Source organism: Sphaeramia orbicularis, chromosome 19 (genome assembly GCF_902148855.1).
Source record: "Sphaeramia orbicularis chromosome 19, fSphaOr1.1, whole genome shotgun sequence".
Lineage (NCBI taxonomy): Eukaryota > Metazoa > Chordata > Actinopteri > Kurtiformes > Apogonidae > Sphaeramia > Sphaeramia orbicularis.
This window is the reverse complement of record NC_043975.1, coordinates 11,376,484-11,397,537: the sequence shown is the minus strand read 5'-3', so window position 1 is coordinate 11,397,537 and position 21,054 is coordinate 11,376,484. Positions and strand designations below refer to the sequence as shown.

The following is a 21,054-nucleotide window of genomic DNA, read 5'->3' as shown; positions in this document are numbered from 1 at the left end:
ATTTTGGTGTGTGGGGAGCTGTCAGAAGCAGTGTGAAGGCCTGCTCACACTGCTCAAATGGATAAGGGATGAGATCTGCGCTATCTGATCCGAACACTAGATGGAGACAAATCCTGTGTTTTAAGAGACTTGGAAAATCTGATTTAACACTTTTACTGGTGTGGTAACATACATGTATGTATGTATGTATGTATGTATGTATGTATGTATGTATGTATGTATGTATGTATGTATGTATGTGTGTGTGTGTGTGTGTGTGTGTGTGTGTGTATGTATGCGTGTGTGTGTGTGTATGTATGTATGTGTGTATATCTGTGTATGTGTGTGTGTATGTATGTATGTATGTATATATGCATATATGTGTATGTGTGTGTATATGTATATATATATATATATGTGTGTATGTATGTATGTATTATTGTTGTTGTTTTAATAATTAATGGTTTACCTCTAAAATGCCCTTTAAAGGCAGTCAACAATCATTCAATCTCTTAAGGTTTTGTTTAAATCCAGGTTAAAGACCCACCTGTTCTCAGCTGCTTTTGAGTAGAGTTTGTAATCTTTTAAGCTTAAAGTTTTTATCTGTTTTATCTGTTTTATCTATTTACCTAATTTTGTTTTGATTTGCTTGTTTGTTTTTCTTATGCCTATATTTTTTATTGCTTCTGCGGTAATGCTTTTAATGTTTTATGTAAAGCACTTTGAATTGTCTTGTACATGAAATGTGCTATAAAAATAAACCTGCCTTGCCTTGCCTTACCAACAAAAAGTACACTCATTCACAGCACAGTTTTGTTTTCCTATCATCATCTTTCTTTCCCTTCAGGAAACCTTTATCAGCTTCTGTACATCATCAAATATTCATGGAAAATTTACCAAAAAAAAAAACACACAAAAAGAGGAGACTGCAAAACACAACAAAAATTCAGTAAATAATGTGCACAGCCTTAGACACACACAACAAAAACTGAAGTTACTATTTAGTGAGACCCCGTCCCCAAATCTACAGCAAGTAAATACAGAGGTTTTTTGGTTATTTTTACACCCTTCTTTAGACTCTGTTTTGAGCTGAGTTGAGGGGAAGTTTTAATCACAGGTGAAAGATGTTTCAGCAGGTTAACTATGTGATTGACAGCTGATCACTGATGCACCACAGAAGCTTCTGTCTCTTGAAGTGGCATCAGGTCGATTTATATTTCTGTTTATTTTATTTTATTTTATGCATTATATTTTCCAATTATTTTGTTTCCCCCCTGATTGTGACTCATCTTTGGCTTAAATGACACCAAACTAATAATAAGAGTTGCAATATGAAACTTCACCACTAGATGTCACTACACTACAGTCTGAACCTTTAAGTCAGGCTTATTTGTTGTCAATTGAAGACTTTCTTTGTACACTTTTGTATTTGATCATTTAACAAAACTGCCAATATGATGCCAGATCTTTACATTTCACCCATTAAGCTAATATTTAATGTTTACTGTTCCCCGTAAATCTACATTTTTAGATGTCTCTTACATTCTTTAGACACACACACACACACACACAAAAAAAATCATAAAAAAGGAGAAGTGTTAGCAGACAGTTATTTTTATGAAACCTTCAATTAGCTATCATAGAAGTTTCATAGGTATTAATATTCCCCTATTTATCATATGGGTCTGCTGTGTCTTTCCTGGTGGTTTGACAAATGAATCAAATGTTTCAGGATTACTTAGTAATTTAAGGTTTTAAGTTTAATTTAGAATAGTGTTTACCTTTAATTTTAAGATGGTTGCTTTGCCTTGGATGCCTTGCGGGTTGAAAATGCCATTATTATTCAAATATGTTCGTATCTACATATTATAATGTTATTTATTTGTCATCTGAGCCCCTAGTTTCATGCTCTATAGATGACTTTTGAGGTTGTTCCATTTACAAATCTTCTTTTTTATCTTACATCACTACGTTTGACTTATTTGCGAATAAACTCACTGAAATGAAGGTGCTGCTGCAAAACCTGCACGGTACCTTTAAGGAGCAGTTTGTATTGTTTCCCAGAGGATTATTTTTGAAAAACCGGTAAGGAGCCTTTAGGGAATGCTCCTTGACTGTGCAGAAGGTTAAAAGTTAACTGAACCGCAAGGAGACGTTTCTTGTGGAGTCCTAGAAGATAATATTTTACTTATGGAGGAATCATTGTTAGTGTTTTCTCCTTGGTCAGCTCTATAAAATTAGTCTTGAAAAGTTTTCTGTAAACTTTGGGAACTATTTGTAAAACTTCCTTCCTCTTGAGACATTTACAAATGCACTTTTTGATCACAGTGGTGCTCCCATATAGACCTAGAGCTATTTTTGTGGTGACTTCCACATGAATTTTCTCTACATCTAACCTTAACTTTTCATCAACACTCATTACAACGTTATTCAGCATGTTACATTTTTCAGGGAATGTTCCTATATTTAATTTATTGATCATGTAGATATTCATAGGGGGCCTAATAACAGGCATGTACAACCACTGATATTTGTCACACTATATGGGTTTTAACAGGAAAAAATGGGAAAATTGAAGTTTACCTGAATAAGTCAAATGTATTAATAGGATTAGTGGTTCAACAATTATTTATAATTACAGATCAATAGATATTTTTGATTGCTGGGGGATGTTTAACCCTTGCATGCATGAATTATAAGAACCTTAGTCAAGATTTTTTTTCCTGAGTGTTTTTATTCCTCTTTAGGCATGAAAAAAAGAATGTGATTGAATATCTTTTAATAGACCTATTTTTTGTGGAGTTACAAATATGTCCACTCATTTGGACACCATGCGTTTAATTGTTGAAGCACAGAAACGTATTTAAATTGTAATATCCGAAAGTGACATACTGTGTGAAAACTATGGAATAAAAACATTTTTAATGCCACTAATCTGATGTTTTCTCATCTTTTATCATACTCTAATACTAGTTATCACTCAGTTCATGGAGATCATATGCAAAAAAAAAAAAAAAAAAAAAAAACAACTTTTTTTTTTAAAGAAAACTGTTAATTACAGTCTAAAAACAATTAGCAATTGATTTACACTTAAACATGTTACTGCAGATCAGGTTTATCAAGAACAGCAAAGTTACAATAATGGTATCAACTGCAGTGTATGGGATGGTGCTGTGTCGGCTGATATGGAACTAGAACAACAAAACCCAGGAATATACAAGAAAACAGCTGGAGAATAGCTGTCCACTGGAGTGACCACTATGCATGAAAGGGCTAAGTTTTTAATCTTTATTCTTTTCTATGTATCCATAATCTTATCTTTGAATTACATGTGTATGAATTATGCAATACAAATAAACTTTCTTTACCTATAATTCTATTGCTTATGACACAATTTGTGTAGAAGTGAATGAAAGATGAAACTTATATACATTTTATTTACTCCAATAACTGTTCAGTGTCTACATGCATAGTGAATTTAAAGAAATGCAGATGTTTTATAGCAGGTATCATCATTTTAGATCAATAGATGTTTTTGATTGCTGGAGAATGTTTAAGTTTTAATCTTTATTCTTTTCTACAGTATGTATCCATAATCTTATCTTTGAATTTACATGTGTATGTATTGTGCTATACAAATAAACTTGCTTTGTCTAAAATTCTGCTGGTTATGACACAGTTTGTGTAGAAGTGAATGAAAGATGAAACTTATATACATTTTCATTTGCTCCAATAGCTGTTCATTGACTAAATGCATAGAGAACTTTAAAGAAATGCAGATGTTTTACAGCAGGTTTCATCATTTTAGATCAATAGATGTTTTTGATTGCTAGAGAATGTTCAAGTTTTTAATCTTTATTCTTCTCTATGTATCTATAATCTTATCTTTGAATTACCATGTCTATGATTTATGCAATACAAATAAACTTGCTTTACCAATAATTCTATTGCTTATGACACAGTTTGTGTAGAAGTGAATGAAAGATGAAACTTATATACATTTTATTTACTCCAATAACTGTTCAGTGTCTACATGCATAGTGAATTTAAAGAAATGCAGATGTTTTATAGCAGGTTTCATCATTTTAGATCAATAGATGTTATTGATTGCTAGAGAATGTTTAAGTTTTTAATCATTATTCTTCTCTATGTATCTATAATCTTATCTTTGAATTACCATGTGTATGAATTGTACTATACAAATAAACTTTCTTTGTCTATAATTCTATTGCTTATGACACAATTTGTGTAGAAGTGAATGAAAGATGAAACTTATATACATTTTATTTACTCCAATAGCTGTTCAGTGTCTAAATGCATAGAGAATTTAAAGAAATGCAGATGTTTTACAGCAGGTTTCATCATTTTAGATCAATAGATTTTATTGATTGCTAGACAATGTTTAAGTTTTTAATCTTTATTCTTCTCTATGTATCTATAATCTTATCTTTGAATTACCATGTCTATGAATTATGCAATACAAATAAACTTGCTTTACCTATAATTCTATTGCTTATGACACAATTTGTGTGGAAGTGAATGAAAGATGAAACTTATATACATTTTCATTTGCTCCAATAGCTGTTCATTGACTAAATGTATAGAGAACTTTAAAGAAATGCAGATGTTATATAGCAGGTTTCATCATTTTAGATCAATAGATGTTTTTGATTGCTAGAGAATGTTCAAGTTTTTAATCTTTATTCTTCTCTATGTATCTATAATCTTATCTTTGAATTACCATGTCTATGAATTATGCAATACAAATAAACTTGCTTTACCTATAATTCTATTGCTTATGACACAATTTGTGTGGAAGTGAATGAAAGATGAAACTTATATACATTTTTATTTGCTCCAATAACTGTTCAGTTTCTAAATACACAGAGAATTTTAAAGAAATGCAGATGTTATGTAGCAGGTTGTGCTTTTTATTCTAGTGTGGGCGGGGTATTTCTTAACCTGCCGTTGGATTTTGAAAACAGTATAACTAATTTTTAGATTTATTGTTTAATTTAACCCCATTTTAGGACGTCTTGTCTTTTAACCCGATCTATACGTGTCTAGACGGCTGCAGCGTCTCTCCGGGGGAGGTAAATAAAAATATACATCTGGCAGGAGAATGAATAAAAGGTGAACAGCAGATGAGCAGGCAGCCAATCAGAGGCCGAGTACAGCCGACTCCTGCACGCTGATTGGTCGGATACCACCGAAGCGCCTCGAGCTCCTGCTCTCATTGATGCGTTCGCTGCAGTCGGAGCGGACTATCACTCTGCCTTTTTGCGTTTGCGCCTGTAGTTTTTTTTCGTGCTTCGTCGCTGTTTAACCCCAATCCTTTCAATTTCTGCTCAATTAGGTGAGTTATGTTTTCATTATTTTCACCGTAGCATGTAACGTGTTACATGTTACGCAACGTAGACGTGTTATGTCAGCCAGAAGTCAGCATCATCTGTTACCTTTTCCTCATTAGCTAGCATTGTAAGCTAGCTATTGCATAAAAAAAGACATCTACGTATTCTGAAGGTGTCATAATTTGGTATTTGGTGTTAAAAAGACGGGGATTTATGTCCTGTTTTGCCGCTTAGAGCATCACCAAACAGCAGCCAGTCACCATGACGGAGGCGGAGACGGTGGAGAAGGAGCACAAGTCCAGCAACGGCAGCAATGTTCCTCCAGAGGCCACCAGAGAAGATGCGTTTGATTCCTCATACAAAGAGAAAGAAGGCCCTAAACCTCCCAGGATCATCGTATGGAGAAACGTCTTCCTGATGCTTCTGTTGCATATAGGTGCAGCGTACGGCATCTTCCTCATCCCCACAGCATCTCCTTTGACCTTGCTTTGGTGTAAGTAAAACAATATTATCATGGCAACCTGTTCTTTGCCCCTCAGCTAGTCTTATGTGTTATTAAAATAGATATTTCACCCAAATCACAGCTGGTATATCAGACAGCTGATCCCACAACTGGAACTTGATCCCTTCCAGTAGTTAACATGAATGGGGATTTATAGATTAGGGAATAGGTCTATATGTACAGAGATTTAATGTCACAAAGCTCATGTGTGGCAGGGAAATACTGCACGTTTTGCTCTATGACAATAGGAAAGAAGCACTGAGACTAGCAGAAAAGCAAAAAATGAAGACTTGTGACTAATATGTGTGGATTTATTTTGTAATAGAGTAGTTGTTTGGTTACAAAATGTCAGAAAAGGAGGAAATATAAGCCTAAAATGACATACTTAAACATCTGCAGTGATACTCACTAACACTGGTCTACAAGGAAAATGCTTCCAGAATAAAAGTAATGAAACTTTACCACATGAGAGTCACTGATAAAGAAAAATCAAGTCAAAAATGCTGGTTGGCTGAACTTTCCAAGATACAGCCTTGGGTCAAAATGTGAAATTCAAGAATTAACGAGAAAATGGGTTTGACTCAAAAGGAATATTTGAGTATTGAATATTAGGAATATTTCAGAGCTACAAGATCTACTTCAAAACACTGTCTGCGCATTAGAATACATTCACTTTGCAGGTTCTATTTAGTGGAAGATTTATAAAACTGTTATATAAATGTACATAAACCAATATGTATGTGTAATAACACTTAATCATATACCTTGAAAACATCAGCAAACCAGCACTTTTGTCATTTATTTTCCAATTAATCTTAAAATGCATAACATTTAGCACATTTAATCTCTGAAGCAAATCATTTCTAAAAAATTGTAGACCAGTGCAATAGAGGAATGAAGAAAAAAGAAAATATTCACATTTCATCAACTGGATCAAGAGAATTTTGCAGATTTATTGAATATGGGACAACTAATTTAACAGTGCAGCTCAAATACTGAGATCAGTTCTATCTTTAAATTTAATGTGATGTTTTTTCCATTAATCTGTCAGGGGTGCTAGTCAGTCATCGACTCATGACCCTTTGCTCAGATTCATGATGTCATAATGTGGCAGTTCTTCAACTTGATCATCACTTTATCTGTGTGACTGATAAGGAAAAAATACACCTACGAAGGTGAATACAAGGCATTTGTATTGCATTCACTGCATTATAATATCAGGACCGTATGTTATGTATGGACTCCGATAAGTCAAACTAGCAGGCGAGTTCATTTAAAGAGTTTCACTTCTCATTCAGCAATAGAGAAGATATTTAGTGAATTATGTTATTATTGTCAATTTTCATTTTTGTTTTTGTGATTTAAGATAACTAGAAAAAAAACCCAAAACAACATGGCGGTTGCTGTAATGGTGATAACATCTACAGCACCATGAAACCACGTCATACCATCTATCTTCATATGCAGAGATGTATTTTTTTCACCTAATTTTCTCCCTCTGCAGTTTTAACTACCCTTTTAGTATCTTTCTGTCACAAACAAAGAGATAATCAGATTGTGGAAGAAAAAAAGCAGCAAAAAAACAACCTCACATCTCAGCAACTCTATTAAGAAAATTGAATAAGAGGACAGAATACGTCTTTATTGTTAGTGTTTCCCATGGAATTAGATTTTCCCTCTGGGTGCTAGGCTAAGCCTTTGTCTCAAGGGAGTCACACTATCAGCAAATTATGAAAATTTGACTTCAACTCTTCCTACCTCTTTGTCTTAATTGTTTTGACGAATAAATCCATGGACTTGTTTTCCAGTCATGATTTCAACCACAATGACATTTAACTAACAATAACAGAGACAGGAAGACATTTTTCAGTACTTAAAAGTGAATGTCACACACAGTGCTATCAGTTAATGAAAAATTAAATAATTGAGATGCACAGACTGCGATGCTCCGGTGTCATTTGGCGTCACAAGACTGATTTATCCATTATGAGCTCATCTAAGGATGCCACAGTTTGAGAGGTAGCCTCTAAACACCTCAGTTATACTCCACACCTGTCACTATTCCAACTTAAACATGTAAAATTGCTCTGTAAATATCCTTTTAGTGGCTGTTAATGTACCTGGTCAGCCCACCCAAGTATATGTGTGAGGAAACACCGAAGTGGTGAGCAGCAACAATTTATTTAGCAGCGTTTCAGTCAGCAAAAACAGATAAATAATACACATACTTAAGCACATTCACTCGACGTAGATGTAAACATATACAGAGGCTGCACAAAATATAGACATATCTTAAAAAACATGGATGTTTCAAAGTATGTGCACGAGTGTGAATGTGATATATCCTATATCCAGAGTTATACAGGTTTTTTAGTGTAAGTTGTTGCAGAATTGATAGAAAAAGAGAAGAGGCAGATATAAAGATTGTATTCCACTGCTGTGTAGTGGAAAAGTGGCGTTATAGTGAAATATAAAAGATATTAAAACTGCAGTTCAGAGGTTCTGTTGTCATCCATTTTTTGTCAGTAGACTAATCAAATACATAATCTTTTCAACGGTCCAAGTGCTTCACGCAGCAACAAAAATAGCAGTTCTTAATAGAATTTTATGTTCCTGTGCCTCCTGACATACAAGCAATCATCAAATTGTTTTTCCCATCCAATCATCATCAACTGTGACGTAATTTCATTATCCAGTCGGTGTCACAGTTCAAAGCAGCGTGCCCTGTTTCTTCTGTGGTAATGTAATTTCTCATACTGCAAGACAAGTAGGCTAGTGCAAAACACGATCAGTCAAAGGAAACTCGTCATCATGTTCAGGTCCGTGCCTTTGGCAATAATGTGTGGAAAAGACAGGAAAATGTATTTACTTGAATTGTAAACAACGCTGCGTAACAAATGTAATAAAATTGAAAACAGTGTCGGTATTGTACCAGAGTGAATAAATGCTTTGGTTGTACCTTTTAGTTAAAAGGAATCATGGTGCATAACACATGACTGGTCCATAATACATGAATGATTGAGTTTATTTATGAGGCACCATTCTCAAGCAAAGGTCACAGATAAAATAAAAAAGTAAATAAAAGACAGTAAGTACAGACTGCAGATGAAACTAAACACATGACCCTAAAGCTTCTTGGTAAATGATCGAGGGTGTTTATGAGCCACAATCTCAAAAGCACAGTGTCATTTTGTCTTAATTCTGAAGCGCAGACCTGACAAACCCTCATTAGAAGTCCTCAGGTTTCTCTTTAACCTAGGAAGGAGTCTGATCCTGCAAAACACTCCGAGGTTATTGTCATACAAAACCTTTTGGAGAACTTAATCAGAAGCTAGGTAACATTTTGGGCCACTTTTATAATATAATAGAATAGAATAGATCATTATTGGTACTGTTATTGGAACAATGAAAATCAGTTGAGCAGCTCTGTGTCTTAGGCTGCATTCAGACTGCAGGCAAATGTGGCCCTAATCCAATTTTTTTGTCCATATCTGACCTGTATGTGATCTGTTAAAAACAGTTTGAACAGCACAAATCCAATTTTTTTACAAAAGACCCAGGCCACTTTCATATGTGGTCCTAAATCTGATACGTATCTGATATTTTGCAATGCAACTTCAGTCTGAATGGCCAGGTCGCATTAATCCGACCTTTACGTTATTGAAATGCGACAAACGTCACAATTCTGCATCCCAAGTGTGTTACTTCCGTAAACACAGTGTGTCCTTGCGTGGTTACGTATTACATCAGGACCTCTTTTGAGCATGTGGGTCACTTCAGGATCGCATTCAGTTCATACTCAAAACTGATTGAAGTTGCATTTAATGTGTATTATGAATGAGCACACAAAAAAAAAAAATCACATTTCACAAAAAATCCAAATTGTGCATTAAGACCTGCTGTCTGAACATAGCCTTATGAATACTTAAAGTGCAAAGAGACTGTATGAAAATATCACACAAAATTATCCTGAAAATATATACTGAAAAGTATTGACAATATACAAAAAATTACCAATAAATACTAAAATATTCAAAAAGCCAACTGTATACTGCAGATAAAAGTAATATATACAACATATAAGGATATATACAGGCAGTATGGGATATGTATAACAATCTCCTTTCAGCACACATTAAGAATTTAGGATAACATTGTTAAATAATATCGTAACTTGCAATTCTCTTCTTTAAAATGTCTACTAACATACTGTATGTGCCGATGTTTGAACGTACTTGGCATTTGTGGTTTGGCTGGTTCAGAGTTGTTTGCGTTGTGTCGTTATGTTAAAGGTATTGTTAGATGGGTTTTCTCTGGAGGTTTACATAGTACTGTAATACTGGGCTTCACTCAAGGTGTGATGGGCTGTCAAGCCACATTCAACACTCATAACTTCATAAATTGTGTACATGACCTACATTAACATGAAAAATGCCACTTCCTGTGTCACACCTTAAAGGCTGTCAGATATGTAGGGTGATGTTATATAGTCATCTGGTGAAAAACATAGCCAACTAGTTATACATGTTTCCTACAAGTCTGAGCCTATTGTTGATTTTCATGCCTCCAACAAATGAAAATAAATCCGACAAGTTCTCCTCAGTCACTGGTATTTATGAGCTAATTTTGTGTGAGTGAGTCTTATATGAGGATGAATGTGTCTCAGTCTGTTGTTATTTATCACCACAAAAGCTTCATCAGCCACATTAGGTTTGCTGTCTTACCTTGTATCCACCAAAGTGACACCGATTATTCTAAATGTACCTGACAGGGCTTCATCTGATTGGTCAGATGTGTACATTTTTTTGGCATGTATAGACAAATTGATTAGTTTTTATCATTGCATTGCTGTTCAGTCCATGTTGCAATAACAATGAAGTGTGATTCATGAGTCATTAATAGACACATGGTCCTGAAATGAGCAATGCTTCTCAGATGGTGGAAACAGGATCAGACTAAACAGTTTATATGGTGGGAGATAACTAGCAAAACCTTTAATTTGTTGGTTTAGACTCAAAGATGGCTCACAGTGACTAGACTAGACTAGATGAGGAGCGTAGGTTTAACAGTAGAGAAAAAAAGAGCTGAGATGCAGTTTTTTCACATCACCTCTAGATTTTTGGCTGCTACAGACAACAAATGAGAAAATGTAGCAATAGTTTTGGTCTTAGATGGCACTATGGAGGTTGTTTGACAAATTTCTGACAGTGTTAGAAATGTAGGATGATCATTTCACAATGTGACTGCTGCTAAAACCTACACCCACTAAACAACCACTAGAGCATAAGCATGGAATTAGACATTTATCAGTGCGACAAAACATAAATTATTTTGCCCATTTTGTTGCCTATGTTTGATTTGTCAGTCCCATAAAACTGTGATTTTATTATCAGTATTCAGTTATTTTTATCAAATCTTAATTTTTATTACCCTGCTCCCCAAAGGGGAGGCAAGGGGTATTGATTTTTGTTTTGTTTTGTTTGTTTGTTTGTTTGTTTGTTTGTTAACTCTCTAGCAGCAAAACTATTGGTTGAATTCATATCAAATTTGGTTTATATATTGCCAGTGACCCAGAATAGATCTCATTACATTTTGGGAACAGTAGGTCAAAGTTAAAATTTTTTATGAATTTTTCAAATACCCCCTCCCCCCTTTTACTTATAATGGGTGAAATTTCAAATGTCTGTAGCAGGAAAACTATTGGTTGAATTCATCCCAAATTTGGTTGATAGTTTGTCAGTGACCCACAATAGATCCCATTACATTTTGGGAAAAGTAGGTCAAAGTTCAAATTTTTAATGAATTTTTTTACATATTTTTTCTTCTTCCATTTACTTATAATGGCCGAGATTTCACATGTCTATGAAAACATCAGTTTACTTCAAACTTGACACATATATAGGGGCAACTGATATGCTGACATCAGCACACGCACAGACATGATGACATCAGCTGGATCGATGCAAAAATAAGCTACGATACATGCGAGGGGCGCAGTTTTACTCTTTAGAAAATGCTATTTCTCTCTGCTGTATATGTACTCACAGGTATAAATAGAAGGAATACAAATAAACTTGAGATTGAACTTAAAAGTACTATGTTCTGTCTGTAAGTCCTCCTCCAGGTCCAACTTAAATTACTTCCATAAACATACTTTTGTTGTGTGACGGTGTGATTGTTAGCTTAGCGTTATTGTTTACAACTGCAGCGGCACAGATAAACAACTTGCACTGTTGTCATTTGGCTTTCATTGTCAGTGTGTCCTGCAATAAACTTCTCAGTCTGTAGGAACCTATAGTCACTGAGGACAGGACATTACTACACTCATTGGATTTTGTAGACTCCAGAATTAGAGCAATAAAGTGTTTGTGACTGATATATACAGTGGATGTGCTCATACTAATTTGCTGATGCATTTCTCTCCCCACAGCTCTATTTTGTTTTGTGCTAAGTGCTTTAGGAATCACTGCAGGAGCTCATCGTCTGTGGAGTCACAGATCCTACAAGGCTTCGTTACCTCTGAGGATCTTTCTCTGTATCGCTAACTCCATGGCATTCCAGGTACCTAACAGACTTACAGCTGGGTGCATGATAATAGTTTTCATTCCTGCGTTAAGTATCACGTTAGGCGCGCGCTGTGTGTAATCTCAGTGTTTACTTAATCCCGCAGAATGATATCTTTGAATGGGCTAGAGATCACAGGGTTCACCACAAATATTCAGAGACAGACGCTGACCCTCACAACGCCGTGCGGGGGTTCTTTTTTGCTCACATCGGGTGGCTCCTGGTGCGCAAACACCCTGATGTCATCACAAAAGGACGGAAGCTGGAGCTGAAAGACCTGATGGCTGACAAAGTTGTGATGTTTCAAAGGAAGTAAGTAGCTTCAGTTAATCTGCACATGACACAGATTAATAATAGCCAGGGAATTTTTAATGCTTAAAGAAGGTTTTGCTTACGTGCAAGAATTTAGGATAACTGATCAAAAAAAAAAAAAAAAAAATAGGATAATCCACCTTTGCTGCAAAACCTGCACTGTATGAAGGCTGGATTTGTCGGTCTGGTTCTGCAAAGGTGTCATGCATGTACTGGGCTTGGCCAAGCAAGTAACGGAGTGGGAAAGCACTGTGCAGCAATACTAATCATTCCATATATGTTTTTAAAAATTTATTGAGCAGCAACCATAATAGCTCAAATTGTAGGTCTAAGCAAGTACGTGAACATGCCCTTAAGGAATAATAACAAAATATTTACTAAAAACATCAATTTATCATCATTGACAAAATAACGGAGTGAGGAAAAATATACAGCAGTTATTCAAAGTTTGGAAAAATTGCCAAAAAGTCAAGGAAAGTGAAAATATTTAGTATACCACACTTTTCTTAATATATGAGAGTACATTATATCCAAAAATGAAACTGATATCTTTGTTATTTTAATTTTAAAAGACATTAATTCATGGAAACAGAGTGAGAATCCAAAAAAGTAATGGAGTGAGGGATTTGTTCAGTGAGATGCACCATAATGATAATTGAAGATTTTATTAAGATACTGATAAAATGATCAGTCTTTGGTCTTAGGTTCCCTTACTATATTTATTGCACATCTTTCTGCTGTTTTTTTTTTTTTAATAATAAATAACATACAAAATCATTACAGTATTTTATTATTATGAAATATAATACTAGACACATGCATATATTTTGAACATATTTATTTACACATTGCTATTTACATTCTGAATTTATGCTGTATACATTAATTTACAACCTTCACTGTTCTTAATTTACACTCTATTCTCATATATTTTCGTGTATATATCGGGTTGTAATTCAGGTACAAATTAAATAAACACATTTTTAGAAACTAGAGATATAAGTCTTTAATGCTGAGCAATCAAAAATATTGATTTAGAGAAAAAAGAAATTGATCCTGATGTTCACTTTCACTTGGCCAGGCCCTACCTTATGTTAACACAGACTGGTGGTTCTGTGAGAACTGTGTCATGTGCTAGAAACTGAGAACACACCCCTGCCTTTTGAGCTTTTTATATCTCTCAAACTGAGAAAACATTCCTTCCCTCTCTGTCACAGGTATTATAAGCTATCTGTGCTGCTCATGTGCTTCTTCATACCCATGTCTGTGCCTTGGTACCTGTGGGGGGAATCCCTGTGGGTGGGCTACTTCATCCCGGCTGTGCTGAGGTACACCTTGGTGCTTAACGCTACCTGGCTGGTCAACAGCGCCGCTCACATGTGGGGGAACAGACCCTATGACAAGAACATCAGCCCCAGAGAGAATAGGTTCGTCACGTTCAGTGCAATAGGTAAGAAAAGACGTCTCTAATTAAAACAAACTATAAATAAAACATCAAAATCATAATCACAGTGAGCACAACACCTTCTGTGACAGATCATTACTGCTGAAGCCTCTTAAGCTGTTCTGTCTGTGTTGCCATGGTAATGCTACACGATGCTTGTAACTATATACACATGCTATACATCAACATTTCCAGAAGAACGTTAGCTAAAAGCTCAACAAAAACCGTCTTCAGAAAACAAAACACAATTCAAACTACAAACACTTAACCCTTTCATGCATGAATTATGAGAACCTTAATAAGATTTTTTTTTCCTGAGTATTTTTATCCCTTTTTAGGCATGAAAAAAAAAAGAAAATATTTGTATGAACCTATTTTTCATGAAGTTACAAAAATGTCCACTAGGCTGGATACAATGCCTTTAATTTTATAAGCAAAGAAACATGTATTTACTGATATACTGCACAAAAACTATGAAATAAAAACATGTTTAATGCTGCTAATCTGATGTCTTCTCACATTTTAACATACCTGCATAGAAATAATATGCAAAATAAATAAATAAATAAATAAATAAATAAAACTTTTACAATCTAATAAGAATTACTAATTTTTTACACTCAAACATGTAACTGCAGATCAGGTTTATCTAGAACATTAAAGTTACAGTGATGCTATGAATTACAGTGTATGGGATGATGCATAAGCATCCAATGTGTTGGCTGATATGGAACTAAAACAACAAAATCCATAAGAGAACACCTTTGAACAGCTGTCCACTGTGGTGACCACTGTGCATGAAAGGGTTAAATGTGCAAATATCTAATACAAGCTACAGTTTGCTAAGCTACAGCTAACAGTCTGAGATTAGCGTATGTCATGAATAATTTAATAAAACAGACCAATTCAACAAACTTTGCAGTGCTAAGCTAAAACTAAGCAGATCCAGCAGAAGTATAATTTCTCTTCCACTAAAACTCACTGAACAAACCAAAAAACAGTAAAAAACAAAGGTTGCCTTATGTTGTGATGATTATGAATTTTGTTCTCACCTTTGCTGTTTTCTGATCACAACTTGCTTTTATATGACAGAAACTTCTATCAGCTAATCCATTGTTTTGTGTTACTTTGAAATGATTCCTACTAGAAACAAATGGCCCAGGTTAAATGAAGTCACATTCTGCAGTTCTGCAAGAACTGACTTTTTTATACAAAGGAACATGATGAGTCTTAACCTGTCCAGTTACATAATAGTATAGCTTTGAATTAACAAAACAGAGTTGAAAGTGTGTCAAGTAAATCTGTATTCTTACATCTTAGTTTAATCTTTAACCTTTTTAACATCCACCCTTTTCATGGAACTGTAATCCTAAATGAAAATTCAAGAAAGTAGGATTAGGATTAGTTTTAGAACACAAAGATGATGTCAGACTTTATATGAAATGGAATATAACCTAAACTGAAGCCAAAATGGGTCACTAGTACCTTTATGGATGTTAACAGGTTTTGAAGACAATATATTTGAAGAATTTTGGTGTCAGAAATACTCAAAAACGACAGATCTGCACTCAGTACAACAGCTTTTTCAAAGTAATTCAGAAGGAAGGATAAGGAGGAAATGCATTTGCTCAGCCAGTGCAGTGTATCCAAGATGATGCTGCACTGTTTTGTTGGAGGTTCAGCATTTCTACCAGCAATCCTGCATTTATTTTCCCTTATTTTCACTGCTAGTGCTGATTCAGAGTTTTTTGCAACTTGCGGGCCTTTTAAAAACTGGTGTTTCTGGTCTTTCCACCGGATAAAGAGCCACAATAGAGTGTGTCATTATATTACTGTACAGGTCTTTATGGGAATGTGAGAAAAAAGAAAACAGGTTGATGTCAATGTAATAGCAATTTGTTGAGATTTCCTATAGTTCCCTCTCCATTAAAAACAGGCATTTGTTGGTTAATTCCCCTGTTTTTGTCCTTGATTGTGGTACTGGAAGATCTGGAGTTGGTCTCTTAGGTTCTTCAGTGGCAGCTCATTACTCCTAATATGCTATGTGCTAATGCTAATTACTAATGCTAATGGCAGGCTTTGTTTGTGTGTATTCAGATGGCTAACATGCAGAGACTGAATTTCCCTACAGGGATAATAAAGCGAGTTAACCTCAACAATAAGCACAAACTTAAAGGAGTGATATTTTGCTTTTTTAAATAGAATTATGCATTTTCAGACATTTCCTTGTGGTCTACATAAACTGTAAATGCTATGCTTGGGTCTGAATTCTTCATTAATTCAACTCGACAGGTTCATCTTCAACCCTGTTTCTGAGTAATGACACCAGAAAGGTTGTTTTGAGCACTGGCCCTTTAAATGCACATGAGCCAATTCATGCCACATCCCCTCCAGGTTGTCAACTGTGCTTTCTGTCCTGTTCAACCACTTATGTTTGTTAATACAACCAACAACTGAAGATTTTCTGTAATCAGCTCAAAGTTTGGACATATTTTCAGTTTTTACTACAACCGCTGCTGCTGATCAACTGTTGTGGCGTACTCAGAGAAATGTTCATCGGAAGTCTTGACCTTATATGTGCAAATGTCGTGACATAACTAGTTATAAATCATAACAAATAAAGCAGGAATTGAAACAGGTTGTACAGTGATGAAAGTGTTCCGGTTTTTGCCAGACATCTGTTTTTTTCCGAAAACTTAGCATATGTTCCGGTAAATTAAATGTGTCTGGATCATTTCTGTCTGGTTTGGCAACATTTCAGCCAGAAAATTACGCATAAATTGCTCCGGAAAGTGTAAATTATGTTTATTTGGGTCTGTCTCATGGGCGCGGCCATATTGCTTTCTTCTCCATTCGTCTCAACCAATGAGATGCTCGTTTACAACGCAGAACTTGTATCGACGGCTCTGATTGGTCTGTTGAAGGCATGTGGTCTGTTTCGCATCTCTGGAGATAAGATGGCGGATTCTCTTTGAGTATTTTACCACCAATGTATTTTGTCTAAATATTCTGTGAAATCATGTTGGAATTCATTGTCCTTCAGCACAGGTGTCAAACTCCGGTCCTTGAGGGCCGGTATCCTGCATGTTTTAGATGTTTCCCCTTTCCAGCACACCTGACGGTCGTTATCAGGCTTCTGCAGAGTTGGATGATAGGCTTATCATTTGAATCAGGTGTGTTGGAAGAGGGAAACATCTAAAACATGCAGGATACCGGCCCTTGAGGATCTGAGTTTGACACCCCTGTCCTTCAGCGTGGGGACCAACTGAAGTGTGAGGCAGGAATTAAAAATAAGTTCAAGTGGTCCTGGCTCAAGGAAACTGATAGAAATGGCAATTTTCTGTCGCAGTACGTCTGGAAGACAAGTAAACCAGGTTTGTTACTCACTGAAGTCATTCAGAAAAGTTCAGTTTTTTTTTTTCTTTCCTCACTTTCATCACTGTTGTAGAAATCCACTCAATTTTTGTCAAAATGAATATAAAGATAGCTTTGCAGCACCTGGAGGGTTCAAATTCAAACTTTATGAACTATAAGGGTCCAAATACACAAATAAATGAACCAAAGACTAATAAAAGTGGGTTTAGCAAAATATGACCCCTTTAACTTCGAAGTGCATCAGTGGAAAAACTGCAGTACAGTTCAAAAATGTCTGATCAGTGTTTTCTCTGCCTCACAGGTGAAGGATTTCACAACTACCACCACACTTTCCCGTACGACTATGCAACCAGCGAGTTTGGCTGCAAGTTGAACCTCACCACCGCGTTCATCGACTTCATGTGTTTCTTGGGCCTGGCCAAGGACTGCAAAAGAGTGTCCCGAGAGCAGGTCCTGGCCCGGAAACAACGCACGGGAGACGGCAGCCACCGAAGTGGCTGAGACTGTCGGACTCCAAGACAAAAGAAGAAGCCTCACAGTCCTTTGACAGCGATACATTTCTCATGCCCTATGGATAAGAGTCAACTTCACTAGGGCCTTGACCACATTTTGCTTGTTTTTGTGGTTTTTGTAGCTGTAACTAAAGAAATTGTTCAAGATGGATTAAAAAAAAAATAAAAAATTGACGTGTTGCTAAGCCCTTGGCCTTTGTTTCCGATTACTCAGACCAGGCCAAGGTCTTGCAATGATACAAGATGTTTTAGATTTGAAGTAGATTAATTTAAAAGTCGATTTCATTTTCCGCTGTTTTGCTATTTTGGTGTGCATTTTTCATGCAAAGTCAGTCGTGTAGCCAACCATTTTTCTGTAAGTATTACTCAATTATTAATCAAATATGTCACAGAGCGAGGAACTGCGATTTAGAGTGACCGATTGGAGACTGTTGCCTTTGACATTGTCACAGTTTACGGTGAATTCTTATATAGTTCTGGTAAAAATACATTTGGAGTGTTTTTTAGATTTAATAGAAAAGGGGTGAGCGATATCAGTCATTTTCATGCTGGCTTTTAAGAAATATGGCACATGATGTAAAAGAAAAGGCTAACCCCAGACCTTCTTCCCATGACTGTCCAGACGACCAGTGAGCCAAAAATGCACAGAAACCTGGTTTAAGTGTGTTTCGGTGTGTATGATTTAGATCGACTGTACGAAATGGACGCATCGTTTATCTAGTCTGTGTAATAATCACGGTTGGAAAAAATATAGACGCTAGTTTCATGAAAATACTTGGGTTACATTTCATCACTTCGAGGTTTATTGTTTTATAAAAGGCGCGGCATTTCTAAAAAAAAAAAAAAAAGCTGTCGACTAAATATTAAAGGCTAACAGTGGCAAGAAAATATTATTTTAATTGCAAAATAAACTGCCTCTTTTAAGGGAAAAAAGCTGAATCAGTAAGTAGTTAAACAGGAAACACTAAAATAGTTTTAGCTTGTTGCGAAAATATTCACCCGGGAATCAAGTATCATTACAATAATGATGCTCTATATATTTATTTATATTTATATGTGTCAAAATCATTGTTGTCGGTCAAATAAAAAAAAAGTATATATATATATATATATAAAAGATTCTTTCTTAATCGCAGCAGAAATTATCAATCAACATAATGATTGGGAGATAAATTGAAAACATTAGTTAGTCGTAGTCATAGTTTACCATCTTTTCTGACTATTTATTGAATATTTATTGACTATTGATGATTCAGTACCAGGGTTGATACTTGGCCCGGGTAAATCCTGCATAAGGCCTTCTCAGGACAGCATATTTAAGACAATACTGCCACTGAAAGTTAACAGCAGACAATAGAAAAATGACAAAAAACCTGACTTTGCTGTGCTTTAATATTTGCATCATCGTGCCAAGATGTCACCTTTGAACCATCTTTACAGACTGCAGCACAGCCAGTCAGTTTTACCTTTTCATGATTGTTTCTATTTTTTTTTTTTTTTTTAAACATAGTGCTTTGCTTCACATTCCATCTCCTTCCATCCCGAAAACCTTTTGCGCCAGAGAACAGGTGGATGTAGCAGCCAGTCGTGTGACAGTTGTGGTTTTTAACGCAGCAACATGTCATCCATGCATGATGATGTACTGTAGGTGTTGTAGTGAGATGTTTGTCCGATGGCAGAACTGCATCTATTTTTGTAAAAATGTACTGTGTGCGAGGCAGCTTTTGATCAACGCAACTGCTGCCGTGGTGATTTTTGAGATGGAGTCTGGTTTCCCTTTGCCCTCCTACGAAGAAAAAAAACCTTCAGGTGCATTGGTGTTTATTATGTACATCAATTCTGGTGTGTGGAATGCCTATATTCTATTATTTATGTCTTGTTTTTCTTTTTTGCTGAAAAAAAAAAAAAAAAAAAAAAATTTGCTCAAGCCAGAACAAGTTTTCTGCAGATCTCAGATTTGGCAGGTCTCAAAATGTATTGAAATCAAGCACCTGTTTATTATTTCCCAGAAGTCAGGATACTACCTAATGCCTTATGACCTGCATCCATTTCTGATCTTCTTCACATCCTGTCAGACAAAAAAAAAAAAAAGGTACCACAACTCAAATGTGATGCTTACAGGCTGAAGCGGCAGGTGTTTTTATCCGTACAAGGCAAGCAAACGGTAGCAAGACAACATCAGAGTACTGTACTAGAGATTTACGTCCAATGTTTTATCCAGAGAGATTTTAACTAGCAACCTCTGGGCCTGTCCGGACGGATGCGCCAATTATTTCAAAGCTGTTTCGCGGCATCTCGGTATGAAAACGTCCAACAGAGGTGCTTCTAGCTGTTGTAAAGAATGTTAGAACATGGTCCGAGCACCTACTGTACCCAACGCAACAACATCACAAGCCATGCAAATAACTGCAGCTGTTCAGATCAGAGCGCCAAAATCTGCATTTCACAAAGACGAGGTGGATCAAAAGGTTGTCAGTCTGAATGATTACTTGTATGTCAAATCTGAACTGTATTCTATTACAAAATAAAGTTCCCAATATTTTCAATACACTGGTAATTCCATTCACTGTTGTGCAACTTTATTCCGTTGGATTTTGTTCTGAAGACACATCTTTTTTTTTTTTTTTTTTAGGATCATTCAGTTTATTACAGAGTGTGAGTCAGATACAAAATCATTTAATCAAAGCACTTTATCATCTGTGAAGTATGGAAGTGGATTAGGGCCACTGGAAAAAAAAAAAATTAAGGTTCGTTATATGTTTTTAAATTATTATTCTGAGAAAAAATGAGATTGAAGTGACTTTTGATGGGAGATACTTTTATGGATGTTGAAAATGCCTTAACTATGGAAGACGATTAGGGCCACTGGAAAAAAAAAAAAATTAAGGTCCAATATATTTTTTTATTATTATTCTGAGAAAAAAGTCAGAATTCTGACTTTAATCGCAGAATTCTGACTTTTTCTCAGAATTTTGAATGTTTTAAATATTTATATTTTTAAATTAATGTTCTGAG

The 21,054-nt window shown here is 35.5% G+C and overlaps 1 protein-coding gene across 1 annotated transcript; it reads left to right on the top strand.

The window, feature by feature from the left end:
• Positions 1-5,212: 5,212 nt before the first annotated feature.
• On the top strand, positions 5,213-20,585 carry LOC115410162 (acyl-CoA desaturase-like). The gene is made up of 6 exons (XM_030121640.1): positions 5,213-5,335; positions 5,565-5,823; positions 12,263-12,393; positions 12,503-12,708; positions 13,926-14,158; positions 17,829-20,585. The coding sequence occupies exons 2-6, from the start codon at positions 5,592-5,594 to the stop codon at positions 18,026-18,028; spliced, it is 1,002 nt and encodes a 333-aa protein (XP_029977500.1). The 5' UTR covers positions 5,213-5,335; positions 5,565-5,591; the 3' UTR covers positions 18,029-20,585.
• Positions 20,586-21,054: the final 469 nt, after the last annotated feature.